Source organism: Pecten maximus, chromosome 8 (genome assembly GCF_902652985.1).
Source record: "Pecten maximus chromosome 8, xPecMax1.1, whole genome shotgun sequence".
NCBI lineage: Eukaryota > Metazoa > Mollusca > Bivalvia > Pectinida > Pectinidae > Pecten > Pecten maximus.
In genome coordinates this window covers 5,054,153-5,071,611 of record NC_047022.1, presented here as the reverse complement: position 1 = coordinate 5,071,611, position 17,459 = coordinate 5,054,153, and the positions used below count along the sequence as shown (strand labels likewise).

The 17,459-nt window shown below is 35.0% G+C and overlaps 1 protein-coding gene across 1 annotated transcript; it reads right to left on the bottom strand.

Annotated features, from left to right (window-relative positions):
• Nucleotides 1-1,156: 1,156 nt before the first annotated feature.
• LOC117332912 (tetra-peptide repeat homeobox protein 1-like) lies at nucleotides 1,157-1,912 on the bottom strand. The gene has a single exon (XM_033891976.1). It carries the CDS (start codon nucleotides 1,910-1,912, stop codon nucleotides 1,157-1,159), a length of 756 nt encoding a protein of 251 aa, XP_033747867.1.
• Nucleotides 1,913-17,459: the final 15,547 nt, after the last annotated feature.

The following is a 17,459-nucleotide window of genomic DNA, read 5'->3' as shown; positions in this document are numbered from 1 at the left end:
TACTCTCCATAAAAGACTGCTCGTCCTGAAGAGACATGACTAGCGGCTCTGGGTGACCTAAAATATCTTTGATTTGTTTTTCTTCTTCTATGATGCATTCCAAGAAGGTTTTGCTAACGTCGGCCCCCCTGTAAATGACGGGCGGTTTGGTATATCTATCTTCCATACACACGACTTGATATCCAAACCCGCAGGGTTCGAATTTTGTATTCTTGGTCGTGCTTGAATGGTCTTGGTTTGGCTCGCAAGAATCCATTTTCTCTACAAATGTTTCAAATCGGCATAAATGATGAACGGTGCTTTCATTTGTTTATGAAAATCTCCAAACAATAAGAGAGCATCGTCTTCACTGGGGAATTCTACTCGCTGTGTTTTGTGAGCGATACACAGTTCCACATGTCTGTTTAACAGTTTGTTACTGGTGAAACCTTGCAGACAATGCTGACAAAAATGTGTCAGATTATTTCCTTTTTTGGTTCTGCTCAAAAACATGTTTAAATTGGAAATGAGACAGTAATGTCTTTTTACACCTTCTTGTAAAAAGAGCAGATTGACGTGATGACGGGACTGTTTTATCTTTGTCACATACATGGGATAAATGGTTTTTTCCTCAAGTCAAAACACATTTACCGATATACCGTTCTGTCTCTCAAATTTGTCGATTTGAGAGACGGAGACAGGATACCTGATACCTGTCATATCTAATTCGCTTTCCTACTCCTCATAATGAAAGACGCGTTCGGGTAGCGTATCGGTGGGGCGGAGAGAGGCCAAAATGGACCACAAGAAACATTTTTCGTCACGATTAAAGATATTTACTATTTTATGACGTTTGAAAGTATATGGAGTCGGTACGTAGGAGGAACCACTCAACGGTGAGTAATTTGCAACGTGTATTTCTAACTTGATAATTTTCTTGAGTACCCAAGCAGTCCCTTTTCGAACGAATTCGTCAAACGAGGCAAACATTTTCTGATAAGCTGTAATGATATTGTGTTCTAAATCGGATTCATTTGGCATCAATACGTATGCTTTACTCAAGAAATGGGGGATGGTCTGTACTACATTACCTTCTCTAGTTTCCTTTTCCAGTGACACACGAATGTTAAGATACCACTTAATTCCATTCAACCTCTCGCACAATCGTTTTAAATGTTCAATCACTTCCGTTTTGGAGTTTGCAAAAAAAAGTGAGTAGGTCACTATTATCATTGACATTTGGAAATATGTTTCTAACATTAGCATTTCCTCCCCAACTCACATCATCGGAATAGGTATGTTCTCCTGACACAGATGGTTCAGACTGTTCACCGGAAAGTCCCGGCAGCGGCGACTGTATACCGGAAGGTCCCGGCAGCGGCGACTGTATACCGGAAGGTCCCGGCAGCGGCGGCTGTATACCGGAAGGTCCCGGCAGCGGCGACTGTATACCGGAAGGTCCCGGCAGCGGCGACTGTATACCGGAAGGTCCCGGCAGCGGCGACTGTATACCGGAAGGTCCCGGCAGCGGCGACTGTATACCGAAAGGTCCCGGCAGCGGCGACTGCATACCGGAAGGTCCCGACAGCGGCGACTGTATGCCGGAAGGTCCCGACAGCGGCGACTGTATGCCGGAAGGTCCCGGCAGCGGCGACTGTATAGCGGAAGGTGGTGGTGATTTAGTACTAGAAGGCTCAGGTAATCGAATTCTAGAAGGAGGTTGATTAGTTCTAGAGAGATCTCCACCAGTTTGTCCATGCTTTTTGGTCACATGTGCTTTCATGTTATATTTCCTCGTGAAGGTCTTGCCGCACACGTGACATTTGTAAGAACTCTGATTTTTGTGTGAATTCAGGTGTCTGTTTAAGTCGTTTGACCGTTTAAACTCTTTTCCACACACTGTGCACTTTAACTGTCGATAATGTGTTTTCATGTGTAACTTAAATTTCTGTTCGGTAAGACATTGTTTCCCACACACATTGCAAGACGTCACATTTTGTCCATTTTTGTCTTTAAGTACGTTGCTTTCATTTCTGGTTTTTTTTCGTAGACGATACATCAATAGAGTTCAATATCCTTTTCAAGTTGCTCACTGTTTGTATGGCCTTTTCGTCTCCTCTGGACACCGAATTGAGCAAATCATCAAAAGATTGCACTGACATGTTTCTCGTCTGGTGTATGTCCTATTTCATGGCGTTTTATATCTTGAATGACAACCACTTACGTTTCGTTCGTTTAAGGTTGTTCTCAAATCGAGGAGGCGTGGTCTTCAAAACAAGTTTTCCGCCTCGCTGACTCTTTGCTTTTCTGCGCATGCTCCGCCTGAGTAACGTAGTCTGCTCTCTGAGCGGTTTTTCAGTAGATTGACCATGTTTGGTTGATTCTATATTGGGCTTTTCCTTGGACTTGCTTTTTTCATCAGATGGGGTGACGTCATTTTCCGTCTTATCAGAGTTAATATCGACATCCGATCGTCATTTTATTCGAAAGTTAATATTCAAATAAACATACTAACAAAAGAACAGTTCTGGATACTCTGGTTTTTGTGAAAAGACGATACACACGTACAGTAAAGTTATGCATTGTATTCTATACAAAAACCCGCGCATGAAGGACACTACTTTCAAAAAGTAAAAAAAAGTAATGTATTATATAGATTCATAATGTGATCTACAATAGACTTAATCTCTCCCGTATGAAAACCAGTGTTGGAACCTACAACGTACTTCTATAGATACAGATCAATTTTAGACAATTCTTCAAGTGGATTTCCAACGTATCCATTGCTGTTTTGGCTAATAAGAATTAAAATTCTTCAGCATTTATTTCACATCATGCATGAATTGTATTTCAAACTTCTATTACTAGAAGTATTATAAGCGAAATAAATATGTGTGTCCAACAAACCTCATAATAAAGGATATGATGTTAATGTAAGTCGTTACATATGTTGTAACGGCCCGTTATAATGGAACACTATTATAACGTTATACATGCTATATACGACCCGTTATAAGATGATACTCGTCGTATTTGGCCCGTTATAATAGAAAATAAGTAAGATGTTACATGTTGTATACTGCCAGTTTTAAAAGAAAATTATGCCCCTTGTTTCGGCAGCACTTGTTATTAACTTATTCACAAATATTACTCAAAACGTTTACCAAGAACTTGCAGGATTTTGGTCTAATTTGTATAAATTGCAGGCACGTGTTCACGTTTGATTCTGTATATTTTCTTTCTGGCGGCTCTGATTCCTTTAAACCTAAGACGTCACAGGTCATGTAGGTTACCGAAACGAGGTCAACGACTTTGGGCTTCAGATGTGTTTTCGAGAAAAATAGCAATGACTCTAAAACTAAAGTCGTCATAAAAGTTTTTAGTTTCATCCTAAATTATAAGCTAAATATAGCAAATCGTTCCGGGTACACTAGCTTATTATGACGATCAACCTACTTAAAAGTTGTCTTCGCAACTTTTATATATCACACAAGCGATTTAAATGAAGCTTTTATAACATGATATCGTTTTCATTATATCAGTTAAGCTGTAATGTGACTTGATTTATGTAAATTTGGTGATAACCGAATTCCCATATCGCGATACCGAGAAAAAAGAACTCGCAAGTTAGATAGTTAAAACCAGAAAGGATCCCGTATGTGCGAGAAATAAACTCGTATATACGAGAAATAATCTCGTTATAACGAGAAATAATATCGTATATACGAGAAATAATCTCGTATATACGAGAAATAAACTCGTATATACGAGAAATAAACTCGTATATACTAGAAATAAACTCGTATATACGAGAAATAATCTCGTTAATACGAGAAATTATCTCGTATATACGAGAAAGAAACTCGTATATACGAGAAATAATCTCGTATATACGAGAAAGAAACTCGTACATACGAGATTATTTATTCATTTTTTAATGATACGAACTAAGTTAATTTTTTTCATTGGTCCTATTCGGCTTCCGTATATTCGGCTTCCGTAGAATGTAAGCCGAATAGGACCAATGAAAAAAATAAACTTAGTTGGTACCATTAAAAAATGAATAAACAATCTCGTATATACGAGTTTCTTTCTCGTATATACGAGATTATTTCTCGTATATACGAGTTTATTTCTCGTAATAACGAGATTATTTCTCGTATATACGAGTTTCTTTCTCGTATATATGAGTTTATTTCTCGTATATACGAGATTATTTCTCGTATATACGAGTTTCTTTCTCGTATATACGAGATTATTTCTCGTATATACGGGATTCTTTCTGGTTTGAACTATCTAACTTGCTAGTTCTTTTTTTTTTCGTTATCGCGATATGGAAATTCGGTTATCACCAAATTTACATAAATTAAGTCACATAACAACTTAACTGATATAATGAAAACGATATTATGATATAGAAGCTTCATTTAAGTCGCTAGTGTGATATATGATAAAAAAGTTGCGAAGACAACTTTTAAGTAGGTTGTTCGACATAATAAGCTAGTGTACCCGGAACGATTTGCTATATTAAGCTTATGAAATGTAATTTAGGATGAAACTAAAAATCCTGAAAGTGCGACTTTTATGACGACTTTAGTTTTAGAGTTATTGCAATTTTTCTCGAAAACACACCTGAAGCCCAAAGTCGTTGACCTCGTTTCGGTGACCTATGACCTGTGACGTCACAGATTTAAAGGAATCAGAGCCGCCAGAAAGAAAATATATAGAAACAAACGTGAACACGTGCCTGCAATTTATACAAATTAGACAAAAATCATGTAAGTGCTGGATAAACGTTTTGAGTAATATTTGTGAATAAGTTAATAATTAGTGCTACCGGAACCAGGGCCATAATTTTCTTTTAAAACTGGCAGTATACAACTATGTAACATCTTAATTATTTTCTATTATAACGGGCCAAATACGACGAGTATCATCTTACTAATATTCTATTATAACGGGTCGTATATAGCATGTACAATTTGTGATTTTCTATTTCAACGGGTCGTATATAACATGTATAACGTTAGAATCATGTTCTATCATAACGGGCCGATACAACATATGTAACGACTTACATTGATATTATATCCTTTATTATGAGGTTTGTTGGACACAAATATTTATTTCGCTTATAATACTTCTAGTGATAAAAGTTTAATAAATGCTGAAGAATTTGAATTCTTACTAGCCAAAACAACAATGGATACGTTTGAAATCCACTTGAAGAATTGTCTAAAATTGATCTGTATCTATAGAAGTACGTTGTAAGTTCCAACACTGGTTTTCATACGGGAGAGATTACGTCTATTGTAGATCACACTATGAATCTATATAATACATTACTTCTTTTACTTTTTGAAAGTAGTGTCCTTCATGCGCGGGTTTTTGTATAGAATACAATGCATCAACCTCAAATCTCATTTCCAGATCGTATTCTATAAAAGGCCGTTCATGTCAAAAACGAGATACATTTAACGCGTTAGCATTTAACGTGTTAAACACATTTAAAGCGGTAAATCTTAACACGATGTTTTCTTGGAATTCTAACGCGTTTAATTTTGTTCGTTTTAACGCGTTTAAAGTCGTCTAACATAACAGAAACAATCGAATACCTTGTTTCATATATCTACTACGTATTTAAAGGACTCGTTAAATCTTAAATGTTATGTTTAACGCGTTAAATGGTACTAGGTTTTGACATGAACGGCCTTTCATAGTCTTCACACATGTCTGTGTTGCTACTGGTTACACTGTCGAAGACAGCGTCACTAGATGTATTAATTAAATTTCAGACTTAAAACGTGTAGCTATATAATGTTAGTACAAGTAGATATGTCTATGTATATGAGTGGTTTTTCCTTCTTGACAAATGTTCTGTCATAAGAACCTTTTCAGTGTCTATCTACTAATAACACAGTAAGACGAAATCGCCAAAGACGACAGTATATCATCGTTACTAATTCCCTTGTAAGAGTAACATTCCACTGTGTCGGTTACAACTGCCATTCCGTAGAGTTGTACTAAATAAGTTCCAGTTTCATGATGGAGCACACTGTTACATGTAATACGAGAAATAAACGCGTTATTACGAGAACTAAACTCGAATATACGAGAAAAAAACTCGTATATACGAGAAATAAACTCGTTATTACGAAAAATAAACTCGTATATACGAGAAAGAAACTCGTATATACGAGATTATTTATTTATTTCTTAATGATACCAACTAAGTTATTTTTTATATTGGTCCTATTCGGCTTCCGTAGGAATGGCTAGCCAACGAAATTTGAGAAACATTTGGCTTGGTTTGTTTTTACTTAACGTCCTTTTAATAGCCATTGTTATGTAAGGACGTGCCAGTTTTTGGATGTGGAGAAAAACCGGAGTACACGGAGAAAAACCACCGGCCTACGGTCAGTACCTGGCAACTGCCCCACATAGGTTTCGAACTCGCAACCCAGAGATGGAAGGCTAGCGTTAAAGTGTCGGGACACCTTAACCACTCGGCCATCGCGGCCCCCAAACAAGTGTTGTAATATCCAGAAGATAGTCCCTGAGTAAGTGATGATAGTAATTTATTTGAAAAATACCCCACTTCTTTGAAGTTGCAGGGAGAGGCAAAGAAGGGTTCAACTTTCCATAATATTACAAAATTGATAAAATTATGGTTATTTTTACTGACACAAATAAACGCAATTGTTTAACTGAATAACAGTAACACAATGTAAGAAATGCATTTTTAAATTTATATTACACAAAGGGAAATGCTGCATCTTTAGGATTTTCATTGTAACAAAACTTTTGTACTGTTAACAAATGAACATAAGAATTTGAAACCATGAACGAAATCCCCCTTAGATGTTATGACTCTATCAAATTATAATAAAGACTTCGGGATTAATTTCGCTGTATTGCACGTTATACATGACGTGTATATATTGTATTTAGCTGTTAACCCCGATTAAGGATCCCTCAAAATGTTCTTAGGTATCGGTTAAACTGATATTTTGGAAATTGATATTTTGTCAATACACAGGCAGACATTTCATTTAAAACATTGTTATGAATTAATTTCTTACATTTTTTTTTAAATATTCATATTACTTATCCATCTCGTAAATGATCTGATTCTTACTTGATCAATATTTCCCAAATAAAACAACTATTTACTATCTAGGCGTACAATAAAAACATTTAGCCATGTATAATAAAGTCATATTTTTTCATCTTTTTTGAAACTTTATTAACTGTATACATACATAAATACATACATTTGTACTGGTCAGTCCCGTCCGGGCGAAAGCCCGGGACAGAGAATAGCTGTTATTCCTCTGCCTCCGAAGATAGTCTGACGCCTTTAACAGATACTGTATAAGGTGTTCCTGATATAGATTGGAACAGGCCAGTTGTTTACAATTCTAAACCTTTAAACTATTACATACAACTATTACATGGTCTCATAGAAAATAGCTGGCCAACTGATTATAGGTACATAGGTACAACAGGTAATTGCATAAGTAAATCGATCGATACACTTTTGCCAGGTAACTCAAGGATCACACAGATCCAAAGGGTCGTTTATTACATAAGTAAATCAATACACTTTGGCCAGGTAAACACATGGGTCAGGCAGATAATATATTAATCAGTTTCACTTATTACACTATCAAATCACACATGGGTATTTATTACATGTTAAAGATAATAAAGCTAAAGCCCAAAGATAAGTTTGTGAGTTCGAGCATAGTCATGGTATGTTGAGTCCGAAGTGAAAATCATTAAAGATAAATTATTAATCAATTTGGTAAGAGTTAAAATGACCTATCATCTGGAAGGGCTGCAATAATTGTAATTTCGTCAGTTGCATAACCAATTTACTTAACTTAACAGTCAAAACATTTTTTTCAGATGGACATGATTATTTGAACCCGAAGTCAAAACCAAAAGAAAAACAAATTGGAGGGAACTAGGACAGCTTTAGACTTGGAATAATAAAATCATAAATAAAATTGAGCTTCATTATTTTGGTCCCTAGGATATATATAGTTCTAGACTTAAGTTTAAAGTAGTGGCAGATAATCTAGTATTAGAATATAGCTTGGCAATTCTAAACGAAAAAACTTAGGATCTTGTGGCCCATCTAGGGAAGCTTAGCATTGTCCCTGTTTTCACCTCCAAACCAAAAACACGTACTATATGTTTGGTCGACGCCAGCAACTGTAAGGGCATTGTTCATTACAGAAGAAATGTTTATGCTATATTATCTACCTTTACTATGATACAAATAAACTGAACTCTACCGATAATACCAATTATTTATCGTTAGATGTCGCAAAGCGTATTTCGTTTGCAGACATTGAAAAACAGTATATTTGATTTCGCTATAAGCCTCGCTCACAATATCGGAGGAAAATCGTATCAAACGTGAAGCGGATGAATACAACGCTTAATGAATACCGAAATAATTAGTCTCTAAACAAGTCGTATATAAATTAAACGCTATTCGTTATGGACAGAAATGCGTATCTTACAAAATAGGTAATATTTTTTTAATTTACTTTCGTTTCAGGGTGAAATGAATCCGCCCTCTTTTCTGACAGTCTGCCTCGCGTTGATAGGGTTGACTATAAAATTGTTTTTGTATCTGAAATACATTCATGTCAACTTTTATGCCGTTTTCATGACTCTACTATGTCTATTCATATGATACTAATGTGGTTTTCCCGTATCATATGGACTAGATATATTTCCGATTAGCGACTTTTATATCTATTTCGTGAATATTTAGGAAACGAACCATTTTTATCCACGTCAGTGGAAGCTAGTTATTTGATCATTTATAAAATAGATAATAGCATATATACAATAATAATTTACGCAATTATGATATTTAGTTATTATCATAGAAAGCCGCGTCTTGGTTTGAACAACAACGTGCAAGTAAGCAGAAGAATAGGCGTTTATATTAGCTTATATTATTAGACTTATTATGCCCAGGGATATTAAAAAGTAAGTTTTCTTTAAAGAAATATGAAACCGACGATATCCACCTTGTGGTTTATGTGACGTGTATTGTCTTTAGTGATTATTAATTGCTCGTTTGATGTGTGTCGCATGTGGTATCTTCAGCAATATAACGAGAAATGTTGAAAATATTTCTGATTGACCATAGATATAAATACGGGAATACAGACATCGTCTCACTTACTACTGCATATCTTAAACATATATCATTACTTTCTTTGGGCATAACGAATTGAAAAATAATTCGATTGTAAGAAATAACACAACGAATACATTTAACGAATCTCATATTTTTTATAATGATTTCGATTTCGGATTTTTGGTTTTTCTGCATATCGATGACGTTGTGTGTGTGCGGAGACACAGAATACTTTCTACATCATCTTGAAATTTGTAAGCAAACATTCTACTCTTGTGATAGTGATCCAAAGAATGTCTACTGTAGCTGTGACCATATGTGTGTTTACTATGATAACTGTTGTTTTGATGCTCTAGCTATTACAGGGGATTGGAAAGAAATGAGTGAAGAAGATCAACACCGTCAATACTTTCAAGTGACAACATGTGAAATCATTTCTTTCAAAGAGAATTTCTTAAGACAGGGGGCGTTTATGATATCGTCCTGTCCTGATTCATGGGATAGTGACATAGATACCAGGCAAGCCTGTGAACTGTATACGGACACTGATGTTCGGGACATATTGCCAGTTGTTGATACTAGCACCAATTTAACTTTCAAAAATCACCATTGTGCCAAATGTCACGGTGTCCAAAATTATATACCATGGTTTTTGGAGATCGAATGCTTTCCAGAGAGCCAACCACCATCGCTTTCTGTTTTTGACGTAATGATGACTAAACTCCAAAGTGACCTTTGTAGTTACCGCTACATACCACCTAAAGATGTAACAGTAAATTACTGCTATCAGGAATTCGACTACAGGATAATAACAAACATTTCTGAAAGAGCCAGGAACTCAACCTGTCGGAATCGCGTGGTCAGTCCAATAGTTGTTCAACAAGGACAACATCTCCGCTTTTTCAGAACTTTACAATGTCTTATTGATATTGAGGGTCCTAAGTATCAGGAGATTTTGCATTTCACATCGTGTGCCTTATTATTTCAAGACAAAATTAGTTTTGCAGTCACACTGAGCAACCTTATAGATTTTTCGTCTGTGTTTCGAAGAAGAGAAACGAAATGTAAAAACGAAGAAATTGAATTATGCACTGAGGTAAGAAATTTAGACGTTTATGTGAAAATATTTCTGATAAAAGTCAAACTACCATCATGATGCTTACAAGCTAACCGATAAGGAGCAAAAATTGTGATAAAATTTATGACAGGTCATTTTTGGGTAAGGGAGATCCAGAAATATAGTTTGCATGTTAGACGACATATTTGTGTAGTATCTAATACGAATTTCATGATAGCTAATGGTGTATCACTCTCTACAATGTTGCATGATTGAATAAATGTATCTTCTTTAGGTAATTTTGTAAAATCTTATTGGCCGAACTTTTGGGACTGAGACCTATTTAATGGGATAGACTGTAATCAATGCCAAAGCAAATTTATCTCCAATAAAATTTTCGGCGTTCAGACAAACCCCCGTAAGAATTTTTTTACAATAGCGACCAACCACCAAAATGGAGGAAAATATTACTTTTGGGGTGAAACGGTTACTTTAGACAAGTAGTTACATGTTGATGACTTATACTGATGTTTTGGAAAACAATTTCTTAGTGGATTTATACTAAAAACGGGATAATATCATGGATATCATTGTCCTACGCTACTGTTAAAACTGATACTCATATGAACATGGGTATCTTGTTTTACTTTCCTGAAAAATGCTTTATCGGTTTCTCGTTTTGAGAATTGCATTGTATTCGTTGCATATATTGTATCAATGGTGAGTACTTACATGAAGAAACAGCTGTATAACACAGTTTTTTATTCATTATCCAGTATAAGATGTATCTAATTTATCAGATTATATGAACTTTACGCAATTGTACATACTTATCATGTTTTAATTTTATCAGATCGGCTGTCGTCGTTTATACTGCCCCGCCCGTTCAGAACCATCCGGTGGAGAATGTGTTGATATACATTTTAAAAGTGACGGTTGCGTACTAGAGCTCCTGTTTGAGGTAAATAAAGATTCTAAAGCTGACAGAACGTTATATCAAAGCTTGCGAAATATAATAGACACTTTGATGACAGCTTTAAGGAATAGTACCGGATCGCGACTAAAATATAATACGCTGTCTCTTGGAAATCCAGATATAATATCGGGGATAACATGGAATACAGAAGAAGTATGTTCTGTCATACATATATATCTTCACGTGAAAGGAATTGTACTCACTGGTGATACACTCGAATCTGAAAGGTCGTGGACAGCACAATATTTCAATAACTTCACGGTACGAAACACAGATGGTAGCGTTATGAAACACATAGCGAGTACAAATAATTTGTCATGTAGAACAAATGCTACCCTTCGTGACCCATTATTTCTTCTTGAGATGATATCCGTTGACAATGATTTACCCTGTCCTGCAGTGAAATTACAGTATAGCGAAAACGGATCTAACAGCGAAGTTGAGATGGAACATGCATCACTTTCTGACTTTCATCTGGAAGGGCTGTCTGTTTCTCTTTCGGACGTTGTGTTTGCGAACGGGGACTACTTTTTATGTATCGATACGTTTTTATCGAAATATCATGTGGATTATCAACAGCACGGCCCTATGGACAGCTACAGAAGTAATATAAACACAGCATGTGCGTCTATATCGATAATCTGTATGATTTATTGTCTGGTTCAGTATTGTGTCATTCCTATTTTACGGGAAGGAAAGTCCGATCTGTTACTCGTCCTTATATTGTTTTTACTTCTCGCCCAAATCTGCTTCTTTTTCGTGTCTCATTTTGAAATTGCAAATAATGTTTGTGAATGGGTTGGGATAATTCATCATTTCACATGGTTATGTGCATTTGTTTTCATGTTTCTTTGTCCATATCGCTTAAATGCTGAGATAAGAGATCTTCAAACTTTCAGCAGATCAGAGAGAATGAAGGTTACAGTTAGATACATATTGGTTGGTGTTACCTTACCTATATTTGTCATTATCAGTATTAGAATTACAAACATAATTCTAACACCTACAGAGAAATGGTATGGTGGACATTTCTGTTTTATTACACAAACATACGTCGTATTATTTGGTTTCGTTATCCCAGTATTTTTGATTTTGTGTGGGAACGCCACTTTGTTTATTTGTATTATTCGCTATGTATCATCTACATCAATTTTCGCCAATTCAACTAAGTCTAATGCGATAGTCTTAATCAAAATATCAACAGTTATGGGGTTTAGTTGGCTTATTGGAATTGTTGCAATACTGTCTGAGTCCGATATACTCTGTTTAGTTTTTGAAGTGTTTTCAAATTTGCAAGGAGCATTCATTACAATTTCTTTTTCGTGTACGAATCGAGTTAGGTCATTTTACAAAGACTGTTTTCAACGAGTCGAAAATAATTCGTCAGCTGAAAGTACGAGATCTTGAGATTTTTCTTCTTCACAAATTCGACAAAAGTTTCACAACTAGATTTCAGCTCATATTTGCCTGAAATGACCCTGAAGTGGTTTTGATCAAGAAGTGTTAATTTTCAGGTCTGATTGTGCTGGTTACTACCTGTTGTTTAATTTTCCTTTCTGGCGGATTAAGGCGTTCACCACACATTGTGATGACAATATGCCTTTAATTTCGTACGGGGTCGTTTCTACTGTATAATGCGGGTTCTCTTAGGAAACCAGATATCATATCGGGGATAACAACTGATACAGAAGAAGTTTGCTCTGTAATTCATATATACCAGCATATCAAAGGACTTATACTCGCTGGTGATAAGCTCGAATCTGAAAGTTCGTGGACAGCAGCATATTTCAATAACTTCTCTGTAAGAAACACAGATGGAAGCGTTATTAGACATAAAGCAGATATACAAAATATGTCCTGTAAGACGAATACTTCTGTTCGTAACCCGAAACCATTTCTTTTTGAGATGATATCCGTCGACAATGATTTGCCGTGTCCTGCAGTGAAACTACAGCATAGTGGAAACGAATCTAACAGTGAAGTTACATCACTTCCGTACTTTCATCTGCAAGGGATTTCCATTTCACCTATGGATGCTGTATTCGCGAACGGAGACTACTGTTTGGGTATTGATACGTTTTTATCGAAATATCATGTGGATTATCAACATCATAACACTATGGACAGCTACAGAAGTAATATAAACACAGCATGTGCGTCTATATCGATAGTCTGTATGATTTATTGTCTGATTCAGTTTTGTGTTATTCCCTTTTTCCGGGATGGAAAAACCGATCTGTTGATTGTCCTTGTTATATTCTTACTTCTTGCCCAAACCTGCTTCTTTCTTTTATCCAACTTTGCAGTTCCAACTGATGTTTGTGAATGGGTTGGATTTGCTCATCATTTTTCATTGTTAGGCGCATTTGTTTTCATGTTTCTCTTTCCATATCGCTTTAATTCTGAACTAAGAGATCTTCAAACTTTCAGCAAATCAGAAAGAATGAAGGTTACAAGTCCAAAATGATAGTCTTCATGAAAATATCAACAATTATGGGGTTTAGCTGGATTATAGGAATTACTGCAATAATGTCTCAGTCCGATGTACTTCTTTTAGTTTTTGAAGTGCTGTCGAATCTGCAGGGAGCTATGATTACTCTATCATTTTCGTGTACAAATCGTGTCAGATCGTTTTACAAGGACTGTTTTAAACGAGAGAAAATTAAGACTTCTGCAGAAAATCCGACATCGTGACATCTTTCTTCTTTTCATTTTTCTTCCATACTCATACTCCTTCGCCTGTTGTCAGGAACAAATAAAAGCGTTCTGATTTGGATGAGAGGAATATTTTCTTATCTTATCACCTTTTCTCGATCTCCCGATTATCATTGCAATGGGGATTGCTATTAAGTCGACGACGATCGAAACTATTAAATGTTTTTATAATTTAGAAATTAATGGTTTATAGAAGAGGAAGGTATATATATGGTAAATGTAAGAGGAAGATATGTAAACATGGTTTATACAAATAAGGCGATATCTATACGATATTGAGAAGAGAGAGATATATACATATGGTATATAGAACAGGAGGATATATACATGGTATACCCTGTATTATTTGTTATATATGTTTATATATTTTCTAAAGTAAATTTGTCATCGACTGTGCTACAATTGTATACGGATGTTGTGTACTATATATTATGTATTGTATACGGAAGCTGGCTCCGCCGAGGGTTTTATAACATTTTGTGACCCAGAGGGTGGAATATCCCTATCCTACATGAACCACATATGATTGAGTATTTTTCTCTCATTCCCCAACCTAAGATATGCAAAAATAGGCACTATCTGTCGATAGCTTTCTCAGATAGACGCCATTTTTCTCAATCCAAACTTTTTTCTACTGCATATAATAAAAAAAGAACAGTGCCAATCGATTTACCATACCCCACATATGCAAACGCCGTTTGCTGTTCTAAAAACGAAGGAAACCATTCATTTCCACAGTCTAACGTTGTTTCAGCAGCCCTGTCATTGCAAGCGAAGCCAAATCACTTCTTTCGCGTGAAAATATAGTTCCATGTTTTATTAATAAAAAAAAAATAAAAGAACGTGTTTTTTTTTTTACATAATTTATATCATAAATAAAAAAAAATTATTATCTGATTACATATCTTAATTCAATGTATTGTTGAAATGTTTAAATCATGGAGAGATTTAAAGTACCGGCGACCTACTTTTGTATCATTGCGCGCGCGTGGCTATCCTACACCGGAAGCGAGGTAATACACACACAGCAAGCATGGGTGTATTTACCTGGACAGACCAGTATGATACCGGTAGGGATGAGAGAATAATATATACATATGTAAGTGTAATATGATATTATATACGGATGATGTGTAATCTGATATTGTAAACGGAAGTTGTGTAATATGATAAAAATATACAGATCTTGTGTACTATATTATATACGAATATATAATTGCATATGGATGTTTTGTTATATGATATTTTTCACGGATGTTGTGTATATGTTATTGTATCTAGATGTTGTGTAATATATAATTGTTAACATATATTTGTAAATAGATGTTATGCAATAAACATTACCAAACTCATCAATTTCAACATGTTGTATCCATCGTATATGGGTATTGTGTAATATGTATTGCAATTGTATATGGGTATTGTGCAATATGTATTAGAATCGCATACGGATATTGTTTTTTATGTATTTGAATTGTTTAGAGGTATTGTGTAGCACGTATTACAATTGTGTACTGATGTTGTGCTATATTGTATTACAATTATATACTAATGATTTAATTTTGCTTGTAACAAGCTTTTTCATTGGCTCAAAAAATTATGTTATCATCTCAAAACATAAAAAAAATAAAAGGAACTACTTTCAGTTATAGTGAAGTAATCGTTGTTCACGGGATTTTGTATTTATCGATGTGTTTTTAAATATCTGGAGCAAAATAAACATGTTAAACTTGATAAAAATGTTTCTTATCGTTGTTAATGAAACTATAAGGGTTAACTGTAAAATGTTTTTACGTTATTGAGCAATAACACAAAAAACCGGGGTGTACTCTTTTCATAAACCACTTCGCGGTTTATTCAGAATACACCCCAGTGTTTTGTGTTATTGCTCAATAACGTAAAAAATGTTATAGTTAACACTGAATTATAATTACATACGCATTTTATATAATATGTATTTCAATTGAATACGGATATTGTAATATGTATTACAATGCTATATGAATGTTGAGTAATATGTATTACAATTGTATGCAGATCTTTTGTTAAATGTATGGCAATTGTATACAGTTGGAGCCGCAGTGGCCAAGTTGTTAAGGTGTCTTGACACTTGATTACTAGCCCTCCATCTCTGGGTCGTGCAATCGAAACACATGTAGGGAGGTTCAAGGTACTGACCGTAGTCTGGTTGTTTTTCCCCGCTATTCCGGCTTTTCTCTACTTCGAAAACGAGTCACGTCGTGAAATGGCCATGGCTGTTGAAATGACGTTAAACAAAATAAACCAATGCTTGTGGAATATTGGATTACAATAACATACGAATTTCGTGTAAGATATATTTTAATTGTATACGGATATTGTTATATGCATTACAATATATTATATGGATGTTGTGTATGTATTTCAATTGCAAACGAATATTTTGTAATATGTATAGAATTTGTATCCGGATATTGTGTAATATGTATTATAATGGTATACGGACATTGTGTAATATATATTACAATTTACTACGGGTATGATATTGGCACCGACTCAAATTAACAATGGTTAATTATTCGTAAGTCAAACATACATTTTTCTTTTTATTAAATTTCTTTGTGTCATTTTGTCCGGTTTTGTGTTCAAGATCTTCAAATGTGTAAGGACAGATATGAGGAAAATGTCTGGATCACCTGTTGATATAAAAACAACAGGGTTCTATTTCCTCGCGCTACCCACAATTTTATTATATTTGTTTTCCTTGTGTTAGAAAACATACTCCTGTTACAGTCAAGTGAATAGATTTGTTGAGTTCACGCAAACTAATCAAAACCTCATCTTGGTAGATATAAACATTTATCTTTCTATATGTAACACTATCTATATCCACCTAAATAAGAAGTCAAATACCACTCCATTACTATCATATTCCCAATGATATTGTTTTATACGCTTTTGATACTACAGTTTAAGTCGTACAAAGCCAATCAATGGATTTTACAACAGCGTAAGTAGATACATCAGTGTTTATGTAAGGTTTACAGATTTATGATAAAGGAATAAAAAACTTCATACCAGCTGAAGAGGAATATATCAACATTTACGATATTCATTGAATCGTAGGTTAGATGAATCTTTGATCCACCGAATAATTTATGTTGTCAGATTGTTATGGTTGTTGTACGGATGGACATAAAGACCTACAAATTTATTTGACCGTCTTGTTTCTTACTTACTTCGGTTCTGCATTTAATTGTCAATTTGAAAATTCTTGGAACACCTACATGCCATCATTCATTTACAAGAGCCACAGCAATGGAGACCCACGAAGCTGAAGCCTATACCGTTGATCCAGCCACACAAATAGAGGATTCTAATGAAAACTCCAATCCTCCTCATCCAATTCAACCATCTTTAATCACAAAACTGCGAACAACAAAGGTTTCATAACTGTACATTTCAAAATCTGTAAAGTGATATGGTTATCCAAAGGTTGCGACATCACAACATGACGTGTGGATGCTAAAATGCATTTGGAAAACAACTTAAAAGGCGGGGAAATCGTAAATTGAAAATACAACACA

What these genes read in the sequence shown, in the direction of transcription:
- LOC117332912 (XM_033891976.1), bottom strand. Translation starts at nt 1,912, where the DNA reads ATGAAAACACATTATCGACAGTTAAAGTGCACAGTGTGTGGAAAAGAG.